Source organism: Miscanthus floridulus, chromosome 8 (assembly GCF_019320115.1).
Source record: "Miscanthus floridulus cultivar M001 chromosome 8, ASM1932011v1, whole genome shotgun sequence".
NCBI classification, from domain to species: Eukaryota; Viridiplantae; Streptophyta; class Magnoliopsida; order Poales; family Poaceae; genus Miscanthus; species Miscanthus floridulus.
Genome location: NC_089587.1, coordinates 230,597 through 245,141, shown reverse-complemented (window position 1 = coordinate 245,141; position 14,545 = coordinate 230,597). Strand labels below are relative to the sequence as shown.

The 14,545-nt window shown below is 45.2% G+C and overlaps 1 protein-coding gene across 1 annotated transcript; it reads right to left on the bottom strand.

Annotated features, from left to right (window-relative positions):
* Positions 1-11,221: 11,221 nt before the first annotated feature.
* Positions 11,222-13,137, bottom strand: LOC136470805 (cytochrome P450 89A2-like). Its single transcript, XM_066468539.1, has one exon. It carries the CDS (start codon positions 13,026-13,028, stop codon positions 11,475-11,477), a length of 1,554 nt encoding a protein of 517 aa, XP_066324636.1. The 5' UTR covers positions 13,029-13,137; the 3' UTR covers positions 11,222-11,474.
* Between the last annotated feature and the right edge of the window lie 1,408 nt (positions 13,138-14,545).

Here is a 14,545-nt window from a genome sequence, read left to right as displayed (position 1 = left end):
CTTCATTTTCGACATTGCAGTATAAAATTATACCTATCCGTACTTATATGTATTACGAGTGAAAAGTGTCTGGATGAAAATGACCGATGTGTATTGATGATGAAAAGTTTACAGGTATATACGAGCCAAAGGACAGTTGCCAGGTGTCTCTATGGAAGCTAAAAGGTGCCTCTATAGGAACCGTCACTATCAGTTGCTAATGACGAGATTAACTATCTAATTAACTAATTGATCACAAAATTATTAATCTTAACACTCTCCCTTGATCAATTGGTTCCCGTAGATGTTTATGTTTGTTCATCAGTCATCATCTTGAAGCTTTGAAAAATCCATGGGAAAAAACCAAAGTATACCGATATATTAAGCAAAAGTCCTTAAAACCCAATGAAAAAAATAAGAAAAAACAATATGATATATATGTTAATTCCAATGTTAATAGACCCTTTAGGTTTCCCCAAAGACACAGTCTAAAAAAAATTGATTAGAGATTAATATGTCATAAATATTATCTTTAAAAAACCTCTGTGAGGAAAAATAGATAATATGACATTTACTATGGGTTAATATTACCTCATTAAAAACTTGATGTGAGAAAACTTCAGAAGAGTAAAAACTCATATAAAGGAAAAACAGTGTAATGTAATGTTGAATCAGGTTATATTTTAGAGGGATTCTCCCCCTGATTCTTACAAATCTAGTCTTCTCATACTAATGCCCTCAACACATGTACGGAATGAGGAGTATGGTAGAGATTTTATGAATAAATCTGCCAGATTATCACATGACTTAGTTTGCAAGATTTTAATTTATCCATTCTTTTGGAGTTCATGGGAGTAGAACAACTTGGGAATAATATGCTTAGTCATATTACTCTTAATATAACCTGATTCCATTTGTGAAACATGCCGAATTATCCTCAAAGATAATCGTTGGTGTCTCAAGTGCATCAATACCACATGATTGTATTATGTGGTTTATCATTCTGCGAAGCCATACGTATTCGCGTGATGCTTCATATAAAGCAATTATTTTAGAATGATTGGTAGAAGTAGACACCAAAGTCTGCTTTGAAGACTTCCAAGATATTGTTGTTCCACCTTGCAAGAATACAAAGCATGTTTGTGATCTGCCATTGTGGGGATATGATAAATAACTAGCATATGTATATCATAACAAAATTGGATCTTGATTTCTACTATAGAATAATCCAAGATCTCTAGTGCCATTGAGATATCTTAAAACGGTTTTAACTCCTACCCAATGACGTTTGGTAGGTTCAACACTATGTCTTGCTAGCAAGTTTATTGCGAATGCTATATTCGGTCGGGTGCTATTAGCAAGATACATAAGTGCTCCAACGGCACTAAGATATGGAACATGTGGTCCTAATATTTCTTCTTCTTCTTCTTCTTCTTCTTCTTCTTCTTCTTCTTCTTCCCGTGGTCTAAAAGGATCCTTCTCAACATCGAAGGATCTCACTACCATCGGGGTTTTTGTTGGATATGACTTGTCCATATTAAATTTCTTCAATACTTTCTAGACATAGGCACCTTGGTATACAAATATACCAGAATGAAAGTGCTCAAGTTGTAAACCCAAGCAAAATTTGGTTTGACCCAAATCTTTCATTTCAAACTCTATCTTTAAATGATGACGTGTTTCATTAATATCGGGTTCGTTGCCAATGATATTAAGATCATCAGTATACACCGATATGATACAAAATCCCGTTGATGATTTTTAAATGAAGACACACAGACAGTCATCATTATTTGTGTATCCCTTCAGCTTAAGGAATTCACTTAATGAATTGTACCACATTCGGCCCGACTGCTTTAAGCCATATAATGACTTCTGCAACTTGACGCAATACATGTTGCGATTTGCCTTGGGATTCGGTATACTGATTCTATCAGTAACTTTCATGTATATATTAAAATCCAATGACCCATACAAATATATGGTCACTATGTCCATCAACTGCATAGATAGATGATTTTGTACTGCCAGCAATATTAAGTATCGGAACATTATTCCTCTCATTACCGGAGAGTAAGTTTTGTTGAAATCAACGCCAAGTCTTTGTATAAAACCTTGTGCCACAAACCTTGCTTTATATCTCACCACTTCGTTGTTTTCGTTCTTTTTACGGACGAAAACCCATTTGTATCCCACAAGGAAGATGCCAGGGGGTGTTGGCATTACAGCCAAAAACACTTCCCTTTTATAAAGCGAGGCAATCTCTATTTCAATTGCTACCTTCCACTTATCCTAGTCCGAGCGCTTCTTACACTTGGTCATAGACTTAGGATCTAAATCGGTTTGAAGGATATTTGCAATTTGTTCAAAGAAATAAATGTCGACTATTAGGGACTTACGATTATAAGATTCTCTAGTTTCTAAAAAAATTATAGCAATTTTGTCTACCCTTAAAGATTCATCATGACTTCCCTAAACGATGGATCTAGGGTCTTTCGATGTTCCAGCGTCAGTGTTTATGCGCATAACTGAGCTAGATTATGGATCACTTCTATCCACAGGACATTGTATGTCCTCTAGGTGTCTTTCAACCAAAGGTTGAGTTGCATTTCCAGTCTTCTTTTGCTTGCCAGCAACCACATCTTGCCTCTTGGAAGTGCTTCTCCCCCTCTTGTTGCCAATTTGGTTTTATTAGGTACCTCCACTCTTTCGGGCACATTCCTTACAGGATGGAGAGACTTTGTAACACCTTTATAATTAGAGAAAGCGCCTGGTAGATTCTTTGTAATATTTTGCAAATCAATAATTCATTGAACTTGTAGTTCAGTTTCTGTAGTACGTGGATCAGAAAATAAAATGCCTTCTGCATTCCAATCAATTTCCTGGCATTCCTTTTGGTACAATTCTCCCCCTAATGCTGGGAAATGATCCTTATTAAAAATACAATCAGCGAGCCGGGCTATAAATAGATCCCCTGTTAGAGGTTCTAAGTACTTAATGATCGATGGAGATGAATATCCCACATAGATCCCTAGTTTCCTATAAGGACCCATCGATGTTCGCTGAGGTGGTGAGATGGGTACGTATACTGTGCACCCAAACTTACGCAAATAGGAAATACTCGGAGGATTCCCATGTACTAACTGCAAAGGGGATGTTTTGTGATATGCAGTTGGTCGTAGTTGGATTAGGTCGGCAGTGTGCAGAACTGCATGACCCCAACATGACGTAGGCAATTTACAATTCATCAACAAAGGTCTTGCATTGAGCTTGATTCTTTTAATCAATGATTCAGCCAAACCATTTTGAGTATGTACATATGGAACGTAATGCTGAACCTGAATTCCCAATACCATGTAGTAATCATTGAAAGCACGGGATGAGAATTCAACAGCATTATCCATTCAGATGGATTGAATCCGATGTTCAGGATAATGTGCCTTCAACTTAATAAATTGGTCCATTATTTTGGCAAACGCATGGTTGCGTGTCGATAAAAGAGACACGTGAGACCATCTAGTAGATGCGTCTATCAATACCACGAAGTACCTGAACAGCCTCGACAATGGTTGGATCGGACCACCACAAATATCTCATTGAATTCTTTCAAGGAATTTGAGTGGTTCAGCTCGAATTTTAAGATATGATGGTTTTAAAATTAATTTCCCAATTGCACAAGTAGTGCAACAAAAATCTTTATTTTGGGGAAATTTTGCGTTTTCCATATCATGACCAATGAAATTGCCGATAATTTTCTTCATCATCCCTATTCCAGGGTGCCCAAGTCGATCATGCCATTTTTGAAATGTATCGACATCTTGGAAAATTATCTTATAAGCAACATGTTCTATGGGCTTTATGTATTTAAAGTACAATCTAGTTTGGAGTGAAGAAATATTTTCGCAGATTTGTTTGCCATATCCAGTAAGTTTGGTAAAGAGAAGAAATTTCTCTTTATTATCCATATGTGTTTCTACATGGAAACCATGCTTACGGACGTCTCTAAAACTTAGAAGGGTACGAGTCGAGTCGGGATACAACAAGGCATCCTCCATTGTAATTTGTGTACCCATAGGGAGAGTAATAATGGCTCTTCCTGAACCAACTATTAACGCATCGTGACCAACGATGGTCATAATATTTCCTTCTCTTTTCTTAAGAATCTAGAAATATTTCATCTCTCTAAGTATAGAGTTTGTGGTGCATGAGTCCACAAGGCATAATTCTTCCTCCTTTGGATTGAGATCAACAGACATCTATATGTAAAACAAATATAATTAATATACTCAAATGTAACATATAGAATTATTGTCAACATAATATCGTCGGTAGTCCATCGAGAGGTACCCTGTGATGGTAGATTTGTTGGTGGGGGTGCGCGTAATCAGGAACCGGATGGTGACACAAGGCGCAGAGACAGCGATTTAGATAGGTTCGGGCCGTCTGATCGACGTAATACCCTACGTCCTGTGTCTTTGGTGTATTGTATTGAGATGTAGTAGATAGGTCTTGATGGATCATGTTCGCTAGAGGACCCCTGCCTCTCCTTATATAGTCTGGAGGAGCAGGGTTACAAGGTAAGTATTCCATTTGGTACGATACAATATCTTGCGGTGTACGCCGAGCAGCGCTATGCATGCCTTGATCTTATGGGCTAGGCCACCTCTGATGGCGCGGCCCATGTCTTGGGGGCCATACCCCCATAGCTAGTCCCTGAGCCTGACAGTAGGTGACGTAGTCACGTGGTGCCAGGGTCAGAAAGTAGAAGACCAGCCGAGCAGACAGCCAGTCCTCGGGCATAGCCTCAAGATGAGAACAAGCACATTCATCGCAAGGTGAAGTGTGCCCACTTAGTCCCTGAGCCTATTGGAAGATGAAGAATGAATCTTGTAGCAGGGTCAAAGAAGTCTGAAAGCTTATCGATGTCATCCGACATGCGCGTATCAAGACCCCAAACATGCTGTCCAAGATCAGCACCCTGATCCGAATAGCATGGAGCAGCTTGATAGCACTCCGACGAGACGTAGCAAGATCCGACCACCAAGGGAGCATTGAGGAATCCCCGGCGTTGCTGGCGATGATCGAGCACCGAGGAGCGAGGAGTACCAGGGGTCGCTGGCGATGACCGAGCACCAAAGAGCAAGGAGTACCCGGTGTCGCTGGCGATGACCGAGCACCGAGGAGCGAGGAGTCCCCGGCATCGCTGGCGATGACCGAGCACCGAGAAGCGAGAAGTCCCCGACGTCGCTGGCGATGTCCGAGCACCGAGGAGCGAGGAGTCCCCGACGTCGCTGGCGATGACTGAGCACCGAGGAGCGAGGAGTCCCCGGCCTCGCTGGCGATGACCGAGCGTCGAGGAGCGAGGAGTCCCCAATGTCGCTGGCGATGATCGAGCGCCGAGGAGCGAGGAGTCCCCGGTGTCGCTGGCGATGACCGAGCACCGAGGAGCGAGGAGTCCCCGGTGTCGCTGGCGATGACCGAGCACCGAGGAGCGAGGAGTCCCCGGTGTCGCTGGTGATGTTCAAGCATCAAGGAGTGAGGAGTCCCCGACGTCGCTGGCGATGATCGAGCACCGAGGAACGAGGAGTCCCCGACGTCACTGGCGATGACCGAGCACCGAGAAGTGAGGAGTCCTCGGCGTCGCTGGCGATGACCAAGCACCGAGGAGTGAGGAGTTCCCAGCGTCGCTGGCGATGTTCGAGCACCGAGGAGTCCCTGGCGTCGCTGGCGATGACCGAGCACCGAGGAGTTCTCGGCGTAGGTGGCGATGTTCGAGCACCAAGGAGTCCCCAGTGTAGCTGGCGATGTTCGTGCGGTGAAGTATGCTCACTTAGTCCTTGAGCATGAACAATCCAAGCGCTGAGGAGTAACCAGCGTAGCTGGCAATGAAGCACGAGTGGCGAACAGTCTGGTCAACTGGTCGGCGGTGAAGTGAGCATTGAGTAAAAGCGACCGGTGAACAGTCCAATCAACTGGTCGGCGATGGAGTCCATGAACCAAACGGTCTGACCAGTTGATCAGTGGAGAAGTCCGAGCATCAGGTGATCCGATCACCTGGATGATGATCCTGTAATACAAATATATAGAACGGGTAGTACATGACGCACAAATAAATAAACTCCGGAGAAAAATTAGCAATGGTGATGAAACGACATATGCAATTCGATGATCAGTGTAAAAATATATTTATGTTTAATATAAACCGCTCGAACAGTTAGTGTGTAGCTGAGTCTTCAGCCCTAGCTAGCCCGTTAACCATAACGCGGAGCGCGGAGCTCGTGCACGTGTAGGAGGAATAGGCGTGACTAAGGAGCCGCTGTCGACCACCCATAACGTAGAGCGCGGAGCCCTTAGCACGTGTAGGGAGGAGCCGGAGATAGGGCCGTCTCTGGAGGCGTCCGAGCATCAATAGGACTGTTCTGGGGGTTCAGAAAATCGTTTGGAGAGCAAATATGGAGAAAACAGTTCGGAGAAACATTGCGGCAATATATGGAGACTGGAGAATATTTAGAAAAATATTAAAGCGTGACTTAGCTTTGGACGGAGTGTCTAGTCGGCGGTGTATGGCGCTATCTGGTTGGTGTTGACGGCGAGCACCTGGCGGGCGATGAGTTGTTGGTGAAGACGACCTAGGAGGTGGTTCTGAGATCGGATCTGCTGTCATGGGGGCTGGCGTAGCCAGCGATGAATTGTCGTCGTGGACCGGCATGAATTTCCACGAGATTGATGACGAGAATGCGCTGTTGATTTGAGGTCCATCTGGCTTGCCATGGATCAAGCGCACACCTCTACCTGGCGCGTCAACTATTGATAGAATATCGTCGATAGTCCACCGAGGGGTATCCCGTGATGGTAGATTTATCGGTGGGGGTGCGCGTAATCAGGAACCAGATGGTGACACAAGACGCAGAGACAACGATTTAGACAGATTCGGGCCGTCTGATCGATGTAATACCCTATGTCCTGTGTCTTTAGTATATTGTATTGAGATGTAGTAGATAGATCTTGATAGATCATGTCCGCTAGGGGACCCATGCCTCTCCTTATATAGTCTGGAGGAGCAGGGTTATAAGGTAAGTATCATATTTGGTACTATACAATATCTTGCGGTGCACGCCGAGCAGCGCTGTGCACGCCTTAATCTTGTGGGCTGGGCCACCTCTGATGGTGCGGCCCATGTCTTGGGGGCCATACCCCCATAATTATACATACAATATATTGAATATCAAGTACAAGAGTATGATATTACAATATCAATGAGTTGGCACACTTAACAACAATATAAAGAAAGTTTGAACAACTCTCAAGCACACTAAATAATGCAACCCAAAACAACTATATATTTGTATGATTTAAACTATTACAACATATGTATCAGATGTGATATCAGTGCTGAACTGAGATTACTCCAAATCTCCAAACATGTCTCCAGAACCAAAGTCTAGGAGCATGTTGTCCATCGATGGAAGGTTCTCTTCAATGTTAAGAGAATTGTTGGTCACTTATTCTTTTGGGGCCTGGTTGGAACAACCCTCTTTCGGGACAGCTTTAGATGCAAGATTGAAGTGTGCCTCATATCTTGTGTCTTCTGCTGGCTTGACCTCCTTTAAGGACTTTTGGTACAAAGCAACCAGATACTTAGGTGCACGACAATTCTTAGCAAAATGCGAAAAATCTCCACATCTATGACACTTATTGCCATTTTTGGATTTCACATTGTCCTTCTTCCTCTTGTTTGAATTAGGTCTTTGTCTCCTATTGTGTTTGCGTTTACCAGTTTTGTTCGTTGGGAAAGATCCATTGAACTTATTCCTAGTATTTTTCTATACATTGTGAACCTCAGGCAGAGGCGCCAAACCAATAAGGCGCTTATGATGATTCTTCAGAAGAAGTTCATCATGTTTTTCTGCCTGAGTCAATGTATGAATAAACTAGGAATAAAGCTGGTAATTATGAGCCATGTATTGCTGTTGCAATGCTCTATCAAATGGAAGCATAGTAGAGAGTGTTTTCTCTATCTTGTCTGCATCCGTTGACTCTTTCTCACAAAACTTCAACTTAGAACAAATCCTATGAACAATATAATTATAGTCTGCCATAGATTTAAAATCTTGGAGACATAAATGATTCCATTCATGATTGGCCTCAGGCCAAATAAGTTCTTTTTTATGTTCATATCGCTCCTTAAGAGCGACCCATAATTCATGAGGATTTTCAATCATAAGGTATTCATATTTAAGGTCCTTATGAATATAAAACCGTAGCAAAGCTAAAGCAGTATAGGTATGCTTATCTTGTAGGACAACCTAGTTTGGGGTTCTTGAATTGTAGCCAAAAGACTACGAGATGCAAGCGCTATCTTGATATCAGAAGCCCATGTAGGGTAATTGCTGTCATTTAACGCGAGTTCCTCGAACTCCTTAGTGGCCATGATCCTACGTGGACAACTATGGATTAATTAATTTACCTTATGGTAAATTAAAATCAACATGATAATGTTGTAATACTAGGTGCAATATTTTAAAGTTTATATCTTATCATTGTTTTGAGTTATTGTAGGTAATCACAAAATTGTGTAGACCATACAACAAATCATCATAAATTTTAATATATACAAGACAGATAGTCTCTAAGTCAAAGACAAAGAGTAGATCTTTATGGTAGGAAAATATATTGCTGCCTAAGCACGGTCTCTGGGCAAAATAATTCACAAGTGAATTAAACGCAGCCATTGCTTAGGTCTCTACCATCTAGTGTAATAGCAAAATAATATGATGAAAATGGTAATCATCGCGTGGATGTAGACCATTTATAACAATCCAAAACCAATATTTTGGGAAAAACACAGTGTAGGTAATCATCAAGTCTCAAAAGAACATGATGTAGAGCTCTCAGTAACGGGTGATTTAATCACTGCTATGGCACGATCTCTAGGCAGGATAATTCACAAAGAATTAAACGCAACCAATGCCATAGACTCCATTACCATGTGTTAATTAACCAAAATAACCAAGATATTTATATTGCAATTTTAAACCTACAGTAATTAAAGTTTTCTAATTCTGTGGATAACTTTGTTAAATTGCATCTAAGTCACTAGCGAATTTAACATGTATGTGGTGCAAAAGGGTTTTGGAAGCACCAACATACCCAATTCTAATATAAAATTATAAATGCAACATATATGTTGGTGCAAAACATAGGATTTGGTTTCACCAACATATTCCAAATTAATAATCAAAGTCACAAGTGTAATATGTATGTGGTGCAAAATTAGGTTTGGGTGCACCAACATACTCCAAAATATAATAGAATCACATATTGCATTGTAATATAATAAAACCAAACCATATATATATATATATATATATATATATATATATATATATATATATATACAATGATAATGTACAACAGGTACAGAGCAACATCAAACAATATAAATTATAAATAACTGATGTTCTTGTAGAGAATGGAATTAGCTAAACCATATGCTAATTAATTGTAATACTGCTAAAAGGAAAAATAACTAAGAAATAAAATTCCTAGGCATCAAAACAGGGCAAAGTCAGCCCAGGCGCTGCGGGCTGCCCAGCCAGCCACCTAGTCCTCAACTGCCGCCGCCGCTGTTCCTGCCGCCTACATTTGTGAAGCCACCGTCTTGTGCCTCCTCTTCCTCCTCTCATGGCGGGCACGAGCCGAGGCCCGTGCACCAGCCATGGAGGCCGGCCAGCGAGGAAGAACCCGACCATTTCTGGTGAGCTCCGGCCACGGAGGCCGTCGCTGCAAGCCGGGAACGGCAGATCCGCCCCCACCAGCCCTTCCCAGGCCACTCAGAGGCGGGGAACCGCCCCTCCTCGTCCGAGGAGGAGACGAACCCGGCTCCGAGGGCGTTTCCGAGCGGGAGGGCATTTCGGCGCAGGACATGGTGGCGGTTGGCCGCCACGTCGGCGTAGGAGCGTGGTCCGATTGGTGGAGGTGGCGGCGGGAGGGCTATGTCGACGTCGTAGGTGAAGCTAGTCGGACACATCTCCGTGCCAGCGCTGTGGTTGGGGAGCGGAGGGACGCCATGACACGCGGCCATGCAGCCACAGCCTCCGTTCCATGGCAATGCGAGCAGGGCCAACGACGTCGGTGGTGGTGGCGACAGTAGCATCACCGGTGGTCTCGGTAGCGTCGACGGCATCGGCGGCGCCCGCACGCGCCTCACGAACATGGCTGGGCCATGCGTCGGGCAGACACCGGGGGTGAACTGCAGCGGGGACGACGGGTGCGGTGACGAATGATGGCCATTGCCCCCTCTAGTGCGGACTCCGTGGAAGCGGCGAGGAGGGATGCGGTGGTCGGAGATGTCCCGGAGGACACGACGGATGGCGCACTGCAGCATGAAGCGGCGAAGGCCTCCGGCGTGGTTGCCGCGGGCGATGGCATTCTCCACGGCGTCGGTGATGGAGTCGACCATCGCATTCATGGAAGGTACATGAGTCGTCATCTTGTACCTTAGGATGCAGCGACGCCGATGATTCCTTCTCCGGCGAACTCTCTCCTTTCCCTTTTCCTATTCGCGTCAGTGGTGGGCGAGCATGTCTGATAACGTATTACGAGTGAAAAGTGTTGGATGAAAATGACCGATGTGTATTGATGATGAAAAGTGTACATGTATATATTAGAAGACAAAGGACAGTTGCCTGTTGGCCAAAAGGTGTCTCTACGGGATCTAAAAGGTGCCTCTATAGGATCTGTCATTAGCAGTTGCTAATGATGGGATTAACTATCTAATTAACTAATTGATCACAAAATTATTAATCTTAACAGTATGAATTGCGCGGATGCTTCGAGAAGTAGATCAACTGTCACAAGATTTGGGAAAAATGCATTTGTTTCCGAAAGTTGCCCAATTGATTTGTGCTTACTTATATGACTATGGATCAAGTATTATGTTTTTCCCCCTAGTATGTTTGTGATGAGTATCACTCGATTGGATGGGAAATCCAATTTGTAATCTTCTAAACCCCATCGCAGTACAATAGTATGTTAGGACATCATCCTAAAGAACAATGCACAAATGATTTCCCCCCCCCCCCCCCCCCCCCCCCCCCCCCCCCCTTTCCTACATAGACATCTGGTTTCGAAAAATACCTTGCAACCAGTAACAGAATAGAAACATGCTGATAACTTTTCAGAAAGCAGAGTACATAAAGACTGAAGCAATAGCAATATTTTTTCACACTAAAATCGAAACCACCAACAAAGGAATGATAAAAATTCTATAAAATACCATTTTAAATAAGGAAAAATGAGTATGCATGTCTCAACATAAACAATAGAAGAAGAAGAGAATGTAACATATCAACCTGCCACATAGTAGAAAACAAAGAAGCTAGAGCAGGGAAAAGCATATTTGTTCATTAATCCTCCACTGTCCAAGATTAAAAAGAAAGTCTGACAAAGCACAGTCTAATTGCTTCCTCCAGTTCTGATCTTCAAGTGTTCGATCAGTTCCTTGGCACGATGCGAGCTCGGAGTGGGTATTTCATGACGGTGGTGAACTCCATCTGCTCCGCCATGTCGACGACCTCGCCATCCGCCGATGGCGGCAGCCACTCCAGGTCCCGCACCAACCTGGCCACGAAGTACTCGGCGTGGTGCATGCCCAGCGCGTACCCGGGACACATGCGCCGGCCGGCGCCGAAAGGCATCATCTTGATCTCCTTGGTCCCCGTGATGTCGACGTCGCGCCCCTCGCCGCCGTCCACGAACCTATCCGGACGGAACTCGCGCGCCGCCGTCCACACGGCCTCGTCACGCCCCATCTCCGCGACCAGGAAGTTCACCTCAGCGCCCTTAGGCACGGTGTAGCCGCCGATCTCCGCGTCGGTCCGCACGGCGTGCGGCAGAACGAAGTGTCCCGGCGGGTGCAGCCGCAGTCCCTCCAGCACGACGGCCTTGAGGTACGGCATCGACTGCTGGAGGTCGCCGTCCGGTGCGTTCTTCACCTCGTCGTGCACCTTGGCTTGGACGTCGGGCCGGTTCACCAGCTCCGCCATGATCCACTCCACCAACGTCACCGTCGTGTCCGTGCCGCCGGTCAGGAACTCGGAGCACAGGCTCGACATCTCGGCGTCAGTGAGCGGCCGGTCGCCTTCCTCGGCCACGCGCAGCGCGCGGAGCGAGTCCGCGTAGCACGGCGGGTCGTCGTCGTTGCCACCGCCGCCGGCGCCACGCGTGGCGTGGATCAGCGGAACGAACACCTCGTCCAGCCTCCGCGCCAGGTCGACGTACGCCGCCCACCGCTTGCGGAACAGCCTCTTGGTGACCGCCGGGAAGAAGGCGAAGACGGGGAAGGTGGTGTAGGACAGGATCATGCGGTGCTGCAGCTCCTCCATCTCGTCGATCGCCTCCTTGCCCAGCCGCGCGCCGAAGCACATGCACGCCAGCAGCTCGAACATGGCGCGCCGCAGGAACGGCCTCAGCGTGACCGTGTCGGCGGCGGCGGCGCCGCCGGCGCGCGCGCGGAGGCTGGTGACGAGGGCATCGCACGCCGACCTCCTGGCCGGCTCGAAGAGGCTGACGCGGCCACGGTGCAGCGCCTCCGTGGCGAGGTTACGCCGGACGAGGCGCCAGTACGGGCCATACGTGGAGGTGTTGATGTCGCGGCCGCCGGCGCTGAAGAGGCTCTCCGGGTCGACGACCGGCGGGCGGTCGGCGAAGGTGGCGCCGCCCTGGACGAGGGCGGCGTGCGCCAGGCGGCGGTCGGCAACGAAGACGTGCGTGGCGAAGAGGAGGCGGAGGGAGATGACGGGGCCGTGCCGCGCGTGCAGCTCCCGGAGGAGCGGGCCCAGGTCGAAGACGGACCGCCGGAGCGACAGGAACTTGGCCAGGAAGAGCAGCGTCGGCGGGCCGGGAGGGAGCCGGCGGCCGTTACCCTGATCACTGCGGGGCGTTGGCGTTGAGTTCTTGCGGCCGCCATGGGTGCGGCGGTAGAGCAAGAAGAGGAGTGAGGCTGCAAGTGATAGGAGGAGTAGGGGCCAGGCGCCGGATTCCTCCATTGTTGCTTTGTGGTGTGGTGCGGTGCAGCTCTCTTGACTCTGGCCGCTGCCGTCTTGTAGCTCTTAACAGCATTTGTTTTCTATCTCAAACAACTCTAGGGTCCGCTTGGCTGAGGCTGACGACCGAGGCTGACGGAATTCAGTTTTCAGTTGTTTCGATAAAGCCCTGAGCATGTTCTACGGGATGCAAATTAAAAAGCTCCCTCAGCCTGGCTGGGATGAAAAAGCTTCCTCAGCTTGGCTCCTCGAAAACGAGTTTTATTTTTGTTTTATATGGCCCTGGCTTGCTGGATATGAGGTGGTTCCCAGCTAACAACGTGATTATATTGCGTAATTTAGTATATATTATATTATGTGACATTAGTGCATTTAAGAGCTAATTAAGATTTCATAAGAAAAATTAAGACTACTAAAACATATTTGTATACAATAAATATGAAAGAAAATTTTGTCTTACACATTTTGTCTCATGCGACATATTTTCATAGGTCAAAACTACACATTATTGTGTCTACTTAGTAGGATGGCCAAATACGAGCACCAAGCAAAACGGACTTATATGCTGGCTAGGCTTTAGGATATGGACATGATTGTCTGTTCATGCAACTCATAGCTTTAAGATATGGTACTTGATTTTTTTCCATCCATGAGATGGGGTGAATGTGTCAGTATGCATACGTAATGAGCCTGTTCTACGGGATGCAAAAAGCTTCCTCAGTTTGGCTCCTCGAAAACGAGTTTTATTTTTTGTTTTCTACGGGCTGGCTCGCTAAGAATTTTCTAAATCCCTTCATAATCCTTATTTTTAGCAAGACGAAAAAAAACATCTCCACCAACTCCTAATCCATCATGCTAATCTTTTAGAACTTAAAAAAAGTCAACCAGTTCCGCGTAAAGTTACGCGCTTCCGAGTTGCGCGAAGCTTCTCTCCCCGCGTGTTTTTGTCGGCCAATCTAAAGGTGGAAGGACGTGGAAAGAATAAAGAGTAGGAAAGTGTTTCTGATGCAAATGTACAATAGAGAAAGAATATATAAAAGTGATTAGGATAGTTTAGAAATAGTATAGGATTTCTAATGTAAAAATGTCTTCTATATTATAGGAGTGGATTATTAGTAACTTTTGAAGATGGGCTCTTTTATTCCTTCTAATACTTTTTTAGAGTTATAAAACTCTATGCTTTTGGAAAGAAAATATTAGGTATTCTTGAAGATGCTCAGCTAACAACGTGATTGCATAATTAGTATATATATTATATTAAATGACATTAGTGCATTCAAGTGCTAATTAAGGTTTAATAAGAAAAATTAAGATTACTAAAACATATTTTAGCAAATTTTGTCAAACATATTTTATCTCATGAGACATATTTTTATGAGACAACTAAACATTGTATCTGTTCAATTAGGATGGCTAAATACGAGCAACCAAACGAAGGGATCTTATGAGCGTAGACTGGCCTAATAACAACCTTGACTGAGCTCATTGGAGCCAACAAAACCACATGATGTCTCAGACAG